Source organism: Centruroides sculpturatus, unplaced genomic scaffold (assembly GCF_000671375.1).
Source record: "Centruroides sculpturatus isolate CEXI.00-Female unplaced genomic scaffold, Cexi_2.0 scaffold1940, whole genome shotgun sequence".
In the NCBI taxonomy this organism is placed as follows: domain Eukaryota; kingdom Metazoa; phylum Arthropoda; class Arachnida; order Scorpiones; family Buthidae; genus Centruroides; species Centruroides sculpturatus.
This window is the reverse complement of record NW_019386476.1, coordinates 73932-91768: the sequence shown is the minus strand read 5'-3', so window position 1 is coordinate 91768 and position 17837 is coordinate 73932. Positions and strand designations below refer to the sequence as shown.

Here is a 17837-nt window from a genome sequence, read left to right as displayed (position 1 = left end):
AAGCCACACTGGCAGTCGCCGGTATTAGTAGGAGAGAGGAAACTTCTCGAACATTCTGGAACGTCTGCGCATGACGCAACAGAGCGTTTGTTGTGACGCGTGACGTCATCGATAACAGTGGCCTAGAAAGTTCTCGTGCTTTTTAGGCCAATAACGCTCGACTTTTCCATACATTTCGTGATAAAATTATTATTTATTCTGAATAATATATAAGAATAAAACAGAATTTTAAATTAAAGAAATACTGTAATAAATTTAACAGCTAATTCTATTTAATAATTTAACAATGGTTTTATTGCTTTTTTTTCTCTCACTTATTCAGATGTACAGAGTAAAATTGAAAACTATTACGAATATGACGTATTCAATGTTAAGTATTAGTTAACGAGAGATTCGATAAAATAAAATATGGTAGGTAATTAGAATAATTTTCCGACGTATTAATTTAAAAAATTCTGAATTTTTATCAAAATACAATTAGATTTAACACCGCTAGAAACTATAGGAAAACCCGTCCAAAGCGGAACCTTAATAAAACGGAAACCTGACAAAACGGGGAAAAATATTCGGTGGGGCACCAGTCCGGTTTACACAAGTTTCTTCCTATTTAAAAACAGTCGAAATGCGGCTTTTTAAAAGGGAATGGCGCGATACTTTGCTGAAAGAAGATGCATTTTTTTTTAAATTATAACGCCTTCCATCATTGTTATTAAAGGTTTCACTCGTTTCTAATTTAGCAGAAATTCCTTTGGACAACTTTTGTTCCTTTGTTTGACCGTTCAATGGAGTAAATCGATCCTCTTCGATGCAATTTATCCGAAATTAAGGCCCGAAACATTAATGCTACATCACTTTTTAAAATATTTGTAGGCGTTAAATGGATAGCTGAATGGCACAACGGCACTTTCCATTTCGCGCATCCTTAATTTAAATTATTAATTAATAAACAGAATATTTTATCTTTCTAAACCTTGGTGCAAATGCCGGAGATTCGAGAACAGACTCGACTTTTCGTTTCTATAGCAACGTCACCCCGAGATAGTTACCGACAGATGGCGCAACGCGTCGTATTTCCGGAATGTTCCAGACTGTTCGTAGCTTTGTATATAAGCCGCGAGTAGAGTCGGACGATCAAACTCCACTCGAGTGTCGTCAAGTGCAAATCTCGTCGGAAATGAAACCCGTTTGTAGTTTGGTTCCCGTTCTGCCCATCGACGACTGCTGGGATCTTGAGGATCTTCCTCGTCGACTGTTTCGTCGTTTGGATTCCTTCGACGACGACTTCTGGATGCCGTCTTTCTACCGGAAACGCGTCATCGGACGTCGACGTAACAATTGCAAGCGTAAATCGAGCTGGAAAGCGGCGAAAGTGGTCGACGGCCAAGATGGGTTCCGGGTGACGACCGACCTCCGTCACTTCACCCCGGAGGACGTAACTGTCAAAACCGTGGACAATTGCGTGGTGATCCACGCTAAACACGAAGAGAGGATGGACGAAGACGGATTCGTATCCAGGGAGTTCACCCGAAGATACGTTCTTCCCGACCAAGTCGATCCCGATGAGGTGACGTCGTCGTTGAGTCCCGACGGAGTATTGACCGTAGAGGCTCCCAAGAAGTGTCAACAGTTGCCGTGTAACGAGAGGATAGTTCCTATAACTGTAGAAAAACAGTTGGAGAGCGGCGAAAATCTGGACGACGCTCCCAAAGAATAATTCCCGTAATTGCGATGAATATGTAGATATTTCGCGCGCTTTAAGTGACTTTTGTATAGTTTGTAAATATTTATTTCTAATAAAACAGTGAAATTTTAATAAGGTGAAACTGTATTCTTGTGTATTTATTCTTAAAACGTGAATTTCCACGTGTTTGCTTGTTTTTCTCGTCGGTCAAAGATCGACAGTTAGAAACTTATAACCGATTTAATCGATTCGGAATTTACAAAACAAACGTAAAGTTATTTTAGAAGAGTACTCTATTATAACAACGTTTTAAGATAATAGATTTTCTTTTGAATTTGCCCAGATTTAAAATGAGTTCTTTTTGTAGCATCTGCAGAGTTTGCAGTTGAAGATTACAATATTTGAAGAGTTAAATTCACTCGTTTTTCAAAAGAACACTTTGTAGATATTTTTTCATTTTACAATAATTTAAAAAAAAATAATAATTCTTGCTGAATAGATTATAAATTCAACAATTATTAATTATATTGTGTTTGTTTAAACAAGATACAAACCCAGTATTTCTTCGTTAACAATTATGTTTTTAGAAGGGCCACAGTATGCTGTTTTTGATTTTTACCTTTTAAAAATTGTTCTCGATATTATAAGTAAATTTTGCTCTGAATATAATTGTAAAGACGATATTCACAACATCTGTAGTTGGATGCATAAGTTTGTCACTGTTAAAAACTAATTTGATTAGCAAATTACTCTGTTTTAAAAGTTTTGTCTAATAAGGAAATTGTTTTACAAAACTCGCATTTTAATTGTTTTATAATAGAATAAACACAATATTCACTAATGTATATTAAAAGTGGAAGTTTGTCTTTATCACTTCCATTTAAGTCTAACAATCGTGTTAAAAATAATTTACAAATGATAAAATTACATCTTTTCTCCTTTTTATCAAAATTTTAATTGTAAAAAAGGAATTTTCGCAGAGAGGGGCGCTTACATACTGGAATTTTCGAACTGTCCTATAATGAACTAGAATTTTCTACAGAGTATCTGTAGCGACGTCACGTTTAAAGAAAATTGAATACACGTCCGTCATTTTCTTTCCAGTCAAGGGGCATGCCGTTTGTGTGTTGTGTATAGGCAACGAGTTAGAATATTTTAACTCTTTGTGTAAAGGAGTGGAAAGGAAAGGAAGAGTTTTAATCCTTAACTGTATATATATAGACCTGTATATTTAACAATTTAACAATATAGTATATTTAACAATTTAAGCGCATTTTCTGTATCAAAGCCATAAAACACATAATATGTGTAAAGCTGTTTACCGGTAGCATTTGATTAGTATTTGCTGCACAATCTTCCAAAAAAGTCCATTTTGAGTGTGTTGCCTCTTATTAGTTATTTCGATTTCAAATTAAATTAATATACAATAGTATTTACAGTCGACCCCCTATAACGCGGTAGATACGTACCACCTTATAAGAATTTCGCGTTGTAGGAATCCTTAAATAGATGAGCCAATCACAGCCCGCACGTGTCCAGTTTACGGAATACGGCTGTTTGAAAGGTTTTCTTCCATAAAATTAATCGATTCTAAATTAATTTGACTCAACATTTCCAAAACACTTATAATTTTTTGGGAATAATTCGTATAATCTATGCTATAAACAAAAAATTGTAGGATTACTTACCGAGCGTGCACCGTTTGACGACACCATTGCTTAAGCTTGTTTTCGTCGCGGAGCAGCGCACTAAACGGCGGGAGCGTTTTCTGATAAGTTATTTTTCTGCGAAAAATTCGTTAAACTTTGGAGACATCATTAATAGAAATAATTTTTATGGCCGTTGAATAAGAAATGTTTTTTTCACAAGAAATGTATAAAATTACAGTATTGTATTAGACTTACAATACCTAATTTAGGTCCATATACTGTACAGACGATAGTAAACTCAACTTACCCGCCTAAACTCTCGGTAGCGTATAAGTAGTTCGGCTGCTCGCCCACTATTGGTCCAGATTCGACCAATCATGTCGCGACACGAGTCGGCGATGACGTTTTACCGCATTTTACGAGTCTCTTTAAGCGTCTTTATACGAATACGGTCGCAATTTTTTCGCCGCGATATACGAATCCGCATTATACGAACCCGCGTTATAGACCAGTTTGCTATGAGCTTTACAGTTGGTCACTGTTCAGAGTGGGAAAATAATACACTAAAACTAAACAGCTATTGTACTGTTAATGAACATGTCTGCTTTCAATTTACACAGTTCAATTCAATTCACTCCGGTAGTGACATAAAATATTAATGAAAACTTTTTGAGACGGTGTCGAGGTCGTTAACCCCAAACCGAAACGAAAGCAAGACTACGTAACACTTATATCCGACGATCCCACTCGTAAATTAAACTTCGGCACTTCAACCCAAAGGATAAACAGATACAGACACCGCCAATGGTCGGAATCAATATAAAAGACATTTCAAATAAATGGGCGAAGGCGCAGAAAGCATTAAGCTCTAAAATAATACATTTCGATTCTAAGTGTCGTCAGGGATTAAGATACGATAAAAAAAAGTTTAAGATGTCGATACTCCTTGACTCACCCGTAAATTGCAACGAGGTACTTCAGAAAAGTAGGACAATAAACACGTAAATGTGCGCTTTTCGATGAATGCAAACAACGATTTTATTTTTTATTCGGTTCGCATTTGTAACACGAAATTGTATTTATATATTATCAATATTTTAATAATTGTGATTGTTTATTCTGAAGCCAATTACTGCAGTAAAGGAGGATTGCAATTAAATACAGTAGGATACGACGAGAGGCCCACTTGTGGCCGAGTGGATAAAATTACCGGATAAAATTACCGTTGGCGATGCACGAACCCACTACCAAACTATCGGTATACGCACCGGTAGTTTGGTAGTGGGTTCGTGCATCGCCAACGGGCTGGCCAGTTAGGATTTTCCGTGTTTTATTCACGTTTGTAACACGTAAATAATGGCCAGTTTCGTAAATAATACCGAGGGGATACCTCCCCTACAAACTACTGTTTGAAAAACAGCATATTAGAAAAAGCCTTGATGTTGAATTACAGAATTTCATCGTCTCGAAAAAATTCCCCAGAGTATTTTGCAATGGAACTTGCAAACACTTCTTGTAAGCGATTCTTTTCAATGATATTTAAAATAACGGAGAAAATCTTCCATTGCTTACGCATAAAGTTTATTCAAAAATGCATTAATCAGTCGAATCCAAGGGATTGAAAAAGGTCAAAGCGTGCGTGGTTATTGTCGACGTACGTATTACGATGATGCAGATAGAGGACGGCTGTTTGTTTGTTTGTTATTTACACTAGAAATAAAATAGTTACGAAAGAGAAAGGGAAAGAAAATCCTCGTAGTAAAATTATTGAAAATTGACTGAATGTTTTAAAACTTTATAAAATAAGAAAACAATGAAAGAATCTCGAAAATTACTCCAAAAATGACTCTCTTTTGTTATATTCAAACTTTAAACTTCCTTTATTTGTTAGAAAACTATACAGAACCATGTGACATCGTATATCGTAATCATTCGACCATTCGAAAATGTCGACTACACAAAGCATCTGTAGAAACGTCGTCTAATTCCTTACGAGTTTCGTCGAAAAATACCTTTAATAAATAAATATACACGAAATATTTTTTGACAATTCTAGTATAAAAATTTTAAACACATTGTAAATCTCTAAGCTTGTACGAGTTCAACCGTCGCGTGGAAGTTTATACGAATGGACATACGAACGAACGTAAATAAGTAAACTCGTGTTTTAGAGAAAAATAATAAGCATTTTTAAGTTACTTTTTTTTCGTCGACGAAATTATTTTTTAATATCGAATAATTGCGAAAGACGGTTTTATTGGACGAAATCGGCTGATGAGATAAATATTTATATATTTTAGTTAGATTATTTTTCACCCCTTCAACCTTCTCGTCGGAGGTCTGTAGATGGAGGAAAGGACTGTTTAAATACCAAATGCTATCATTAAATGACGTCATAGTGCGTACTATTGTTCCTTTTAGCAAAGTCGTCTCATGAAACACGCGTGACTATAAAACACTACCTTGTCTACGTTTATCTCCCATGCAATAAAAGATGTTCCTGAATATAGATCGCTACTGGAGAAAATTATTAGGGATCGTCACTCCCATTGCCTTATCCCCTCTCTTAATTGTCATCGGCACACAAGTAAGTCCATTAATTAAGTTTACACTTATCTCGTATGCATGATATAATTTTGAATGTGTTGGGGGTAAATGTATGACACTTTAGTATCATAAAATAGCTTATTTTATACGAAATGACTCAAAAATTTGCATACAAAACAAAGACGAGCGTGCACACATAACACCAGATAAGGTGAAGAATGTGTAACTCGTTTATGCGGAATTTTTGAATCACCCTCCTCATTGTACAATATTGATCTTTTTATACACGAGTGAAGAGAAAATTGTAATACATTATAAATTATAGGGAACTAAAACGAATTTGTATAAAAGAAAGGGAGGAAAAAATACCATAAAGAAGAAAATATCGTTATCGGTTGGCCTTGAAACTTTAATTTCGAAATACCAGATAATCCTTCTAATATAAAACGTTCCTTTTATTCTGTTTGGAACAAATTAAAACGTTTTATATTAAGAAACAATGCTGCGGTTGACGTAAGAAAAATCTAATATTTTGTTTTTATTTTTGAGGGTGGGGAAGGAAAAAAAGGTCAGAGATCCAAAGTTCAGACGAGAGGACACCTGACAATGGAAAGTTTTCTTATTTTATCTCAAAACTTCGAAATCTTCCACTGGTAATTTTTGGATCGGACTAAAAAATGAATAAATAATTGAAACCAGAATTTCTCGATTTCCAAATTATTTAAAAGATCAATTTGCGATTTAAAAAGGGGCACATTTTATGAATTAAATAAAAGAAAATTTGAAAGTTTAATATAAATTAATGATAGGAGATTAGTTTCTAAACAAAATTTGTCGCTTGCAAGATCCAAAAAATCAAGTGATTCGATCACGATAATTCTCGGAAATGAATACTACATTTTCAAGCTCGAGCACAAAGTTAAGACGTTGGCTTCTGAGAAATTAAGTACGAATCGTTCGATAAAACAGGAAAAAAGAATCAAAGCACAGCGAGTTTTTTAAAATAAAACTCTGTTGTTTATTGAAAAAATCAAGGATGAAGTGTGCAACGTCTTCGTAAGACTACATCTACTTAAGAAGTTGAACCTCACGCTCACAAGTATATAACTCAATAGTTAAACAACACAACACACAATACAGTAATAATATATTTATACCCTTTTGAAATCAAATCGAAAAACAAACTTTTAAATATAAACCGAATGATTACATAAAAGTCATTCACTGTATTACGTTATTATCGATAACATAGACGAATATAATATACATTATACATCATAAGCAAGTTGTTATCGAATTTCTGATAGGTTAAATTCATCATTCACCTCCCTATCGCAGTATCTGATGGGTTCGTTTATCAAGACGGAGATTCGAGTCGATACTACGAACTAAATATTACAGCTATTAGAAAATGAAACCAATGTATTCGATCTCGAGACGAATCCTAATTCATTATCAGAGAAGACAATTAAAGAAACCAAGTTTGAGAATAAGTAGTGATCAGAATCTTAAATGAACAGGCAGAAAGTACTATATATCTTTCTAGATATACAGTACTTTTTGCCTATTCATTTAATACATTTTTAATGTTTAATAAGTTCCTATAGGAAAATACGAAGCAAAACTTTATCTTTTTTAATTTCAGGAAGCAAAATGCGCTTATGCAATATTGTGGTTAGCAATTTATTACGTCTTCGAACCCATACCTATACCCGTTACTTCGCTTCTTCCAGTCCTCCTTTACCCACTTATGGGAATCATGAGCACGGACGAAACTTGCAAGTTGTACTTCAAGGTAATTAATTCTTTTTTCATTAACGTTAACTAAATTAACTTTAATGGCAATTAAAAAAAAAACAAAGTTTAATCTAGGACATAATCATGATGTATATGGAAGCGCTCATATTAGCATTAGCTATCGAGTATTGCAATCTGCACAAAAGAATCGCATTGAAAGTACTGCTGCTACTAGGAACCAGCATCAGGAGGTAAGGATCGGCAGTTTATGTCTCTCGAGTTAAATACACAACTCGAGAGGGCATGAAAATTGAGTGTAATTTTTGTTTTATAGATTAATGATTGGCTTTATCTTAGTGAGCGCGCTTCTTTCCATGTGGTTAATCAATACGGCTACGACGGCCATGATGACACCCATCGTGGATGCTCTAATTATCGAACTGAAAGATAAACAGCAGAACCCTTCGCTTCCAGAGAAGAATCGCAGTTAGTATCGCTTATCTCTATATATTGCACTAAGTAATTAAAGATTAATCACTTAAACCTTGCACAGAAACCATTGCAAGAGCGGAAGAAGAATTTCAAGAAATGTGAGTGACGATAAATGAAGACATTCTAACTGGAACTCCATCCTGGTTTTTTTTTTTAAATTATTATATGCTTATTATAGAATCGACGAAGAGAGCAACAACGATATATACTACGAAAGACTTCGTACGTGTTTATTGCTAAGTATCGCTTACGCTTCGACTTGCGGAGGTACCGCAACGGTTATAGGTACCGGTGCAAATTTTGTCCTATTGGGATTAATAGAAGAGTAAGTGATTACCTTTACGTCGCGATTAATTGAAAACGCGTTTAAGATTTATGATTTCGACAGGAAATACCCAAATTCGAAATTAACCTTCTCTACGTGGTTGATGTATAATGCACCCACCATGGTTATCTGCGTTATTGCCGTCTTTATGGTTCTTCAGACTTTCTATGTTGGATGTCGGTAAGTTTTGCACCGCCCATTTAAATTCTGTTTTAAAAATTCTGGTGTAAAATTAGCGAAAAAGTGAAGTTTCTAAAACTTAAGATCGTTTCGAGTGGTCCTCGTAAATTAATGAAATCGCAAAGAAGTACAGTACTTTGCGATTTCATTAATTTGGTTTATAATCTACCGAGGAGGGGTGGCTCTGGGAGAACTTTTATGAAAACTGGCTCTTAGGTGTTACAGACGTAAAGAAAACCCGGAAACACCACGTGTCCAGACGCGAACCCAGTACCAGTTATCCAGTACCAGTACCAGTTATCCAGTACCAGTACCAGACGCGAACCCAGTACCAGTGTTCAGTGGTTTTATCAACTCATTTTCAGGAACTGAAGCACTTCTAAGTGCAAAGTACTTGAGGGTAATTTATTACTTTTAACTTTAAAGCTATTACCAGTAATTATAAATTTAAATTGACTTAGTATGCAAATAAGCAACTTTCTAAGTATCGTTTTATTATTTTTACCCGTTAAAATTAAAAGAAAAATCAAGAAAGATTATCTTTCTACATAATACCCCAGCGCAAAGGAACTTAACGAATACATCAATAACGTCTTTATGCGGTTTGTGACAAGTGACAAATTTTGATTCTAGAATTATATNCATGAGATGTGAGAGTGTAAACTGTTTTGTTTTTTCATGTCTGATATTGTAGCCATATTGCATGTTGTTTAACATTTTGGATAATGGATTCAGGGCTAGGCAGAACCAGAGAGGACTCAAGGAATCTCCTTGAAAAATTCCTTGCCTAATGAATATTTCATTTGTTTGTATGGAAGTGTTACTAACCCTGAGGATGCAGTATTGTTCTCCAGTGCTGCATAGTGTTTTCGAAGAATGCAATGAGTGATGGATGTATTTTGTACATGTGTAAAATATGTAGCAGCCAACTGTGTGGAATGCTGTCGAATGCTTTTCTGTAGTCTATATATGCCATGTGTATGTTTCTGTGTTGTTTATGTGCTTGCCATAGAATGACTGAATCTATGAGTAACTGTTCTTTGCACACCCTGTGATTTCTACGGCAACCTTTTTGTTGTTCTGTAAGAATGTCTTGTTTGTATATTTTGTTTGCAATGCAGGATGTCAATAATTTGTAGAGTGTTGGAAGACATGTAATTGGTCTGTATTGTGTGGGGTCTGTGGTTTTGTTGTTTTTAGGTTTCATGTAGGTGACCCTGAGTAAGAAATTTTGGCATGTCTTGTGGATTGATAATGATGTGTATTAGATGTTTAGCTAGTTCCTGGTGCAATGATGTAAATTTTTTGTACCAGAAATTGTGAATGTTATCTACACCAGGTGTCTTCCAGTTGTGTGTTCTGTTAACAGCGTAGCAGATGTCGTGTACATTTATTTCAGCACAGGACATAGTTGGTATGTTGTGCAAGTTTCTGTTCTCCTNAGTTATCCAGTACCAGTACCAGTTATCCAGTACCAGTACCAGACGCGAACCCAGTACCAGTGTTCAGTGGTTTTATCAACTCATTTTCAGGAACTGAAGCACTTCTAAGTGCAAAGTACTTGAGGGTAATTTATTACTTTTAACTTTAAAGCTATTACCAGTAATTATAAATTTAAATTGACTTAGTATGCAAATAAGCAACTTTCTAAGTATCGTTTTATTATTTTTACCCGTTAAAATTAAAAGAAAAATCAAGAAAGATTATCTTTCTACATAATACCCCAGCGCAAAGGAACTTAACGAATACATCAATAACGTCTTTATGCGGTTTGTGACAAGTGACAAATTTTGATTCTAGAATTATATTTACATGGATCAATCATTCTTCAATTTTGGCAGTTATTTATGTAATTAATATTAAAATAAAACAGAAATTATATTAAACAAATCAAGAATTATTTACATTAAGTCAGCAAAACGGAACAAAGTATTGAAGTTCCGTCTTCGGGTATCATTTAATTAGGTATTTTAAACAATGAGTTTAAGAAAAGTGGTTGAAATAATTGACGAAACTTCGTTTTTTCTACATTCTTACGGAATTTATCGCCATATTAATCAAAGAGTATGAATTTAAATAGTTTCAAGAGTAACAAAGAAGAAGAAAGAAGACTTTCGATCGTTTTAAAGAAGAAGTATGAAGAACTCGGATCTGTTTCGTAAGATATTTCTCCTTTTTTTTGGGTGCATATTTATTAATTTGTTTAATTTTAATTACGCTTCTCTTAGATTTCACGAATGTGCCATTCTCTTCATATTTGCTTCGTTGTTGATTACGTGGTTCTTTAAAAATCCGAAATTTATCGAAGGATGGTCCTCTAAACTCATACCAAATATGTAATAATCCTATTATTTATTGTAAAATTAGCTTCTAAACGTCTAGAATTGTCGATTTTATAATTTGAAAGCTAACTATCTCGTAGCAACGTAAGCAATGCAACTCCGGGAGTAGCGGCCTGTCTTTTGCTCTTCTTGATCCCTGCAGATCCTAGAAATTTTTCTAGAAGTAAATCACTCATGAATTGGAAAACTGTAGAGAGGAAACTACCTTGGGGAGTATTGCTACTATTCGGTAGTGGTTTAGCTGTCACAGAAGGTGCTCAGGTAACCGACTTCAATTTTTAACACGATGAGGGGGGAATAATTTTAATTGAATCTTAACTTTTCCGTCTAGAAATCTGGCTTATCGATATGGATCGTCGATCAGTTACGATATTTGAATGCCTTATCGCCCAATGCAATCCTCGTCATCCTGTGTCTCCTTATCGCAATGATCACCGAAGTCCTGACAAACATGACGACTGCAACTTTATTCCTCCCTGTGGTCAATCAAATGGTAAATAGGACACGAGCTCTTTAAATAAGGTCTTCGCTCGAATTCTTACAAATTTCTCTTTATTTAAGGCAATTGCAATCGGTGTAGACCCTCTTTTTTTCATGCTTCCGATTACCATTTGCTGTTCTTTCTCCTTCATGCTTCCTATCGGAAATCCTCCGTGCGCCATTGTCTACCAAGCAGGAGATATGAAGACTTCGGACATGGTAAAACCACATCTAAATAGATTTTTTATGTATAAAAAGAGTTCCTTAAATTCATAAAATTTTACAAATTAAATTCTAGATGAAACCAGGGATCTTTCTAAATATTATATGCTGTCTTATTGAAATAATAATGGTGAATACCTTAGGGAAAGCGGTATTTGGATTCGATATGAAAATAAACAATAAAGTCGATATTGCTATTTATAATAGTACTGTTGCACAGTAATGCAATGTTTGTGTGTCCTGTGAAAATTGTTCGTTGTAATTTAAACAGAATAAAGTTTTTTTTTTTTATTTTTGAAAACACATTGATAATCAATTATTCCATAGGATTCTGGCTATTACAAAAATATTATTTATTTATATTTACATTAAATGCAGCCCCATCGAGTGAGTGACTAGTCGGTCCCCGAAAAAGTAATCTTATCCATATAAAATTCCAAGAAAAACAAATAAAGTAAAAATATAATTACATAAACAAACATAACACAATATTGGTTACAGTGTATAAAGGTCGAACAGTGTTTAATCTACAGGTGATAGTAGGATATATAAAAGAAACAAACAATTTTAAACATTAAAGGAGAGATAGAGATTGGCCCATAAGACAGAGTCGTTCTTGGTCGTCCCCCTAAAAAAAAACGTGAAATCTAATTTTTACTTCTATAACTTAACACTAGGATCAAATAAGTTATTGTTCTTCTTCGGCGACACTCGATACACATCAATTCCACGTGTTAAATGTGGACTGATTTAATTGTAAATGTCGAAAGTATCAAACAGGAGAGTAGGTTTAAGAAAACTAGCTGTAGGATATGCCGAATAAGGTATTATTATTGATGAAACTCAGTATGTCCCAAATCAAATACTATATGCTTATTTCAGAGATGATAAATGTTTTAAAGAAAGCTCCAGCAAGAGTCGCCGTGTATCACGAAGTAATGCAGCTTTCCCTGTCATCACATGAATAAGACCTGGTATTTTCTATTGCCAAGATTTTGAGAAAATCGAAGTTTCGAAGAAAAGGCCCATTTAGTCGTTTGTCTAAAGTTAATTATTATAATTGATAACAATAGCCGAAGTTTGATTATAACAGGCGGATTATTTTTAAACTAATTTTAAAGTGTTTTGTGATCAACTGATTATGTAACAATAGCCGACTGACAACATTATCTGCGATTATAATAACCGAATTCCGCTGTACTTCACTTCAATCGTTAACTGACACACTTCTTATACAAAAACAGTTTGGAGATTCGTTACTACATTTTCAAAGCACGTTACTATTGAGTTCGCGGGTTCGCGCCCTGACCAATATGCCAGCCATGTGTAGTTTCCCGGATTTTCTTCACTTCTATAACAACACTTAAATACAGGCCAGTTTCCCATTGAAAGTCTTCCCAGAAGCCACCCTTTTGGCAGATCGCTCTCGTGTTCTTTGCCTTATTCCATCACTCTAATCAGATACGAACAACCTTTCAGAGTTTGTGGAACTTGAAATTAATTTAAACTGTGACCACGTGTTTCTCGCTCTTACGCAATCCGATATGGCCCAGTTTGTATCAATATATCAATAATCACCGTATCAGAAACGTTCTATTAATGACCTCGGTGTTCTTTTTGATGAAAACTGATTAAAAAACAATGTTTACTAATACGTAATTTAAAGTTCGTATAGAGTGATTTAATGGCGTCAATAAATATACTGGTCCTTGAGCTGACAATAGCTCTAATGCTACGATAGTGGCGTAATAAATATTTCTGCCACTTCGGTCGCTGCAATCGCTTCGCGGCGTAAGTTTTGCTCCAGCATTGGGAGAATCAACTGTAAACATTCGAAATTCTTTTTATATATGAAATTTTCTCGTTTTTAACTTAGATATTTCTTTTGTCTTTTTTAAAGGACTACTTTAATTCGGTTTTGAACATTTATTTATTCGTAAATGTAGTTTTAGAGGGGGATTAAAAGTCAGTAGATTTAGTTCTTGGATTTCAAATATTGGATGTTAGTTGGAATTTTTTTTCCCCTCTATTTAGACATATTCACACACACAACAGATTACTTTCCCGTTGAAACTGAATTTTGGAGAGATATTGATATTTTGGCAATTACTATGTTTTTTCATAATAAAATTTATATTCATTTTTAAACCCGAATCATAAATCTGTAAAATTTCAACGATAACAATTTAAAATCTTTTTAAAAAATAGTTTTATTTATATTTCATAATTTAACAAATTGTCATACAAGATGAATTCCCACTTAGCTACATTAATTGAATTGCAAAAAATATCTTTTAGTCTCACATTAGTCTATTATTCTGTTGAAATTGAGAATAGATTTTATTTTCTAGAGAGAATACAGAACTTGTTTTTCTTCGGAACTGGAAAGAAAATTAATCCTTGATGTGCATAATACGTTAGAATGAGTACTACTACACATTTGCTGAAGATACTGTAATTGTTGGGTGATATGCAATTCATGATTGATTCCAACAAGATATTTCAAGAATTCTATTCTAATTCCTTCTTATGGAAAAGAATATTCATAATAATCTTGCAATTATTGTTTTTCCTCCTACAGCTTTTTTGTGAGACGTGATACTTGTATGGCTTGTGATCAATGATTAAACCATATTCTGTAATGCCGACATTTTAGTTTGGAATCATAAGCTCTCGTGATTGCGCTTTATTTAAATGAGAATTTATAAAAATTGCCTATGATCATATCATATTTCAAAACGTTGTTAAATTTATACACAAAAAAAGCATGCATAATGTAACAATTAATTAATGAAATAAAAATTGGCACCAAGTTGATGTATAAAATCAACAAGACAAACTTTAGTTCAGAATGTCAAAAGTTATGTTGTCTACTTAAATAAGTAAACTACTGTGATCAAAAAGTTTTGGAAATGTCTATAAAAAAATAAAAGTTTTCGAGTGGTACAAGATGTTCGAGGAAGGCAGAGAAAGAATCATGCTTTGGTAAATCCACTTCAAAATAGGGACATTGTTGAATGTATTCTGGTATCATTTGGGCCTTGTTAAGCAATTTTGAAAGATCATTTAAGCTTGCGGTGCATCTCCTCTCCAGTAATCCCAAAATGTTGATTTCTTTTTTCCAAAAACAAATGTTCGAGAGGCCAAGGAAATGCTTTCTTGAGGCAAATCGCTCTTATCATTACGGGTAACAAAACTTGGATCAATGCTCTTGACACCAAAACGGTTCAACAATCGATTGAATGACACTGGAAAGGTGAATCGAGACCGAACAGACCATGTCGAAGCCAGTCAAAAATCAAGGTCGTGTTAAATGTTTTCTTCAATTGTTGAGGTATTGTGCATCACGAATTCATTCCGACTGGCCAAACTCTCGACAAAGATTGATTATTTGAGCATTTTGCATCATTTGCATGAAGCAATTTGTAGAAAATGACTTGATTTGTGGCAAGAAAACTTGCAGATTTTGCACAAGGATAACACACCTGCTCACAATGCTCTTACATTCTTGAATTTTTGGCCAAAAATTCAAACAAATACAAGCTCTGCATCCACTTGATATTGCAGCATGTTACGTTTTTCCATTTCCTCGATTAAAATTTCCGCTTGGTGGTCACTATTTTGAGCTGATTGATGCCATAAAACAAAATTCGTTGCTAGTCCCAAAGGGGTTTCACGAAAATGATTTTAATGTATGTTTTGAGAATTGGCAATAGTATTGGCACAAGTTCATTGCAATGGGAGGCGATTACTTTTTTAAGCAGATAAAATGAATTTTGATGAATAAATTAAAATTTTGCGTTTTACTGAAACTTTTTGATCACGGGTATTTTTGTGAATAGTATTTAACGAGCAAGAATTTTACACTAAATAAACATCTGGTAGGACCGAAAAGCTTGTAATAAGTTGGAATAATGATGGACAGTTCTCTGCATTAATAGCTGTCAGTTTTTGAACGGGACAGGAATTCTTCAATTGTTTCAAATAAAGAGGACGCATTACTGTACTTCTTAATTCAGGTATAGGTCCCGACTTTTCATTTCTCTGTTCTATAATGTTGTTGATGACTCTGTTCATCAGTTTCCATAGGTCTTTGGTGGAGACATTATTTTCCTCCAATACATTTTTCAGTTCGTTCACCAACCACGATCCACGGTGCGTTTGATTTGTGGTAGATTTCCTGAAATGCAAATGAAAGAGTTAGTTTATTAGCTTTTAATCACCAAAACAATTATGGCTTGGAGCTCAAATTCTTTAGAAATACACCAGCTGATCATTTTTAATTTGCAGAATAATCCTAGACTTCTTGTTATTTTCTACATATTTTGAGGATTGTCGTGCTTCCTTTACCTAAACACACTTATGCCATTGTTACAGCCACATCAAATGATTTCGAAAATCCATTTTTAAAGTAATGTCAAACAGTTATTGTTATTCTACAAGCCTCTTTGTTGGATACAAACCATTTGTCATTCACAGGTTTCTTCAGTAGCAGAAACAAAAGAAATCACAAGTTGCAGAAGCACAGGTCTCAATCATAATATTGATAGGGTATGATCTATACTTATTGTGATGGAGAAATCACTTTACATTAGCAAGTTCTAGACACTTTTAGGAATGGCATGGTGAAGTTTTATTCTGAAAATCTTGGCATGTTTCCTTATTCAGGGTTGTTTCTTGATGCATGGAATGTGCAAATGCAAATTTAAAGCTATGGTTACAGCAAAATCATTTGTGAACATTAAAACCAAAAAGACTGAAGAGAAACTAGATAAAAACATGGTTTTATTCATTGCAACAAATAAAATATTTACTTTTTCATAATAATTATCTGGAAACTAATTTCCTTGAAACATGCAATGCTGTTGTTCAACTTTTGTATACATTTTTAGGAATGCATTGTCTGTATCTTTTTTTCAGTAAAATGAAAACTACAGTAAGTTCCCACTTAACACTGATTCGATATAATGCGGTCTGCTAAAAGCCTAAAAAAAAAGCTCAAAATTTATGCCAAATTAAATTATCGCAGCATTTTATTGATTCATATGTAATACAATTATTTATGAACACAAACCAATTGGAAAAAGGTGGCAGAAAGGTGAACTTCCTTTAAATCTATGTTTGTTTGGTGCAATTTTGGAAAAAATATAACATTATGGATGCTAAGGGCAATATCAGCTTCGCTTGGCAAGAATTAACCGATAAATGCACGAATGAAGTTTGGAAGAAGTTATGGCTGAAGGTATCCAAGAATTGTCAACGAGAAGAATCTATTGTTGTATCATTAGGTTGACCAAAGTCAGCCTAACTGATACAGCAGGACTAGGAGATCTAGACGAGCAGGATATAGAGGCATTACCGCAGGTTTCTGGTGAGAGTCTTACCAACAACGACCTTCAAGAACAGGCAGAACAAGGAATTCATGTAGAATAGAAAAACAGAGATTCTGAAAACGAAGAACACAAAAAATCTCTCTACAGATTTCCTTAGTAAAAGTTTGGTAACTAACGATAATCGAAATTGTTGATCAAATTGTAGTGAATGATCCAGATTTTGAAAGGAGTGAAAAAGTAAAATGAGGCATTTTGGATGTGATCTTCTGCTACCAACATTTGCTTGCTTAAAGAAAAAAAAAAGTGACGAATTAAACTTCCCAACTTTTCTGAAATTCTTGTTTTTTTGCAATAAAGTCAGGACCTTCATCACAAAAAAATGGACTATATTTTCATATGCATATGTTTATATGTTATTTAACATATGTTATCATACAAATTAATATAAAAATTTGTTTATTTTTGGTCGTGTGTTCCCCTATCCCTATTTACTCTATGTTAAAATGACCTCGTTTAATGCTGTTTCATTTAGCACTTTGTTGCCTAGGAACGCATTCCCCAGATTAAGCGGGGTCTTACTGTACTTTTGTTTTTTATAATTCATTTCAAAGAAAAAAGGAGCATACAGTAGAACCTTGATTATCCGCCCTAATTGGGGACTGGGGTTGGTCGGATAATTGAAAAGTCGGATAACCGAAAAGTATGAAAAAATCCATTATTAGTGTAGTATATTATTATATCCCATGTAATTAGTATATTAGTATATCGCTATTAACCTATTTTGCGTTGAATTTTCATCGATGTTAAGCCTAACAAAAATTTTTTAAAATAATAATCGTCGCTATTGTA

The 17837-nt window shown here is 34.1% G+C and overlaps 3 protein-coding genes across 6 annotated transcripts in view; 2 read left to right on the top strand and 1 right to left on the bottom strand.

The window, feature by feature from the left end:
- Positions 1-777: 777 nt before the first annotated feature.
- LOC111615095 (protein lethal(2)essential for life-like) lies at positions 778-1823 on the top strand. Its single transcript, XM_023356486.1, has one exon. It carries the CDS (start codon positions 1079-1081, stop codon positions 1712-1714), a length of 636 nt encoding a protein of 211 aa, XP_023212254.1. The 5' UTR covers positions 778-1078; the 3' UTR covers positions 1715-1823.
- A 3850-nt stretch (positions 1824-5673) lies between these two features.
- On the top strand, positions 5674-12206 carry LOC111615097 (solute carrier family 13 member 5-like). Of its 2 annotated transcripts, XM_023356488.1 has the most exons (13): positions 5674-5917; positions 7523-7672; positions 7750-7865; positions 7949-8100; positions 8168-8204; positions 8285-8431; positions 8495-8611; positions 10692-10769; positions 10840-10947; positions 11034-11214; positions 11285-11446; positions 11515-11652; positions 11732-12204. In XM_023356488.1, exons 1-13 carry the CDS (start codon positions 5825-5827, stop codon positions 11876-11878), a joined length of 1626 nt encoding a protein of 541 aa, XP_023212256.1. In that variant the 5' UTR covers positions 5674-5824; the 3' UTR covers positions 11879-12204. The 2 variants fall into 2 exon arrangements, with proteins under 2 accessions (XP_023212256.1, XP_023212257.1); XM_023356489.1 differs by lacking the exon at positions 5674-5917 and having other exon boundaries at positions 7561-7672; positions 7740-7865; positions 11732-12206.
- Positions 12207-13849: 1643 nt separating this feature from the next.
- LOC111615099 (caspase-8-like) overlaps positions 13850-17837 on the bottom strand; it is a 43206-nt gene continuing 39218 nt past the window's right edge. For all 3 annotated transcript variants that reach the window (XM_023356493.1, XM_023356495.1, XM_023356492.1), the window contains exon 7: positions 13850-15835. In XM_023356493.1, the coding sequence (XP_023212261.1) occupies positions 15792-15835 (44 nt within the window). In that variant the 3' untranslated portion in view covers positions 13850-15791. The remainder of the gene's footprint in view (positions 15836-17837) is intronic.

What these genes read in the sequence shown, in the direction of transcription:
- LOC111615095 (XM_023356486.1), top strand. Translation starts at nt 1,079, where the DNA reads ATGTTCCAGACTGTTCGTAGCTTTGTATATAAGCCGCGAGTAGAGTCG.
- LOC111615097 (XM_023356488.1), top strand. Translation starts at nt 5,825, where the DNA reads ATGTTCCTGAATATAGATCGCTACTGGAGAAAATTATTAGGGATCGTC. An exon ending in CTTGCAAGTTGTACTTCAAG is followed by an intron (nt 7,673 to 7,749) that starts GTAATTAATTCT and finishes AGTTTAATCTAG; the next exon opens with GACATAATCATGATGTATAT. An exon ending in GAAGAAGAATTTCAAGAAAT is followed by an intron (nt 8,205 to 8,284) that starts GTGAGTGACGAT and finishes TGCTTATTATAG; the next exon opens with AATCGACGAAGAGAGCAACA.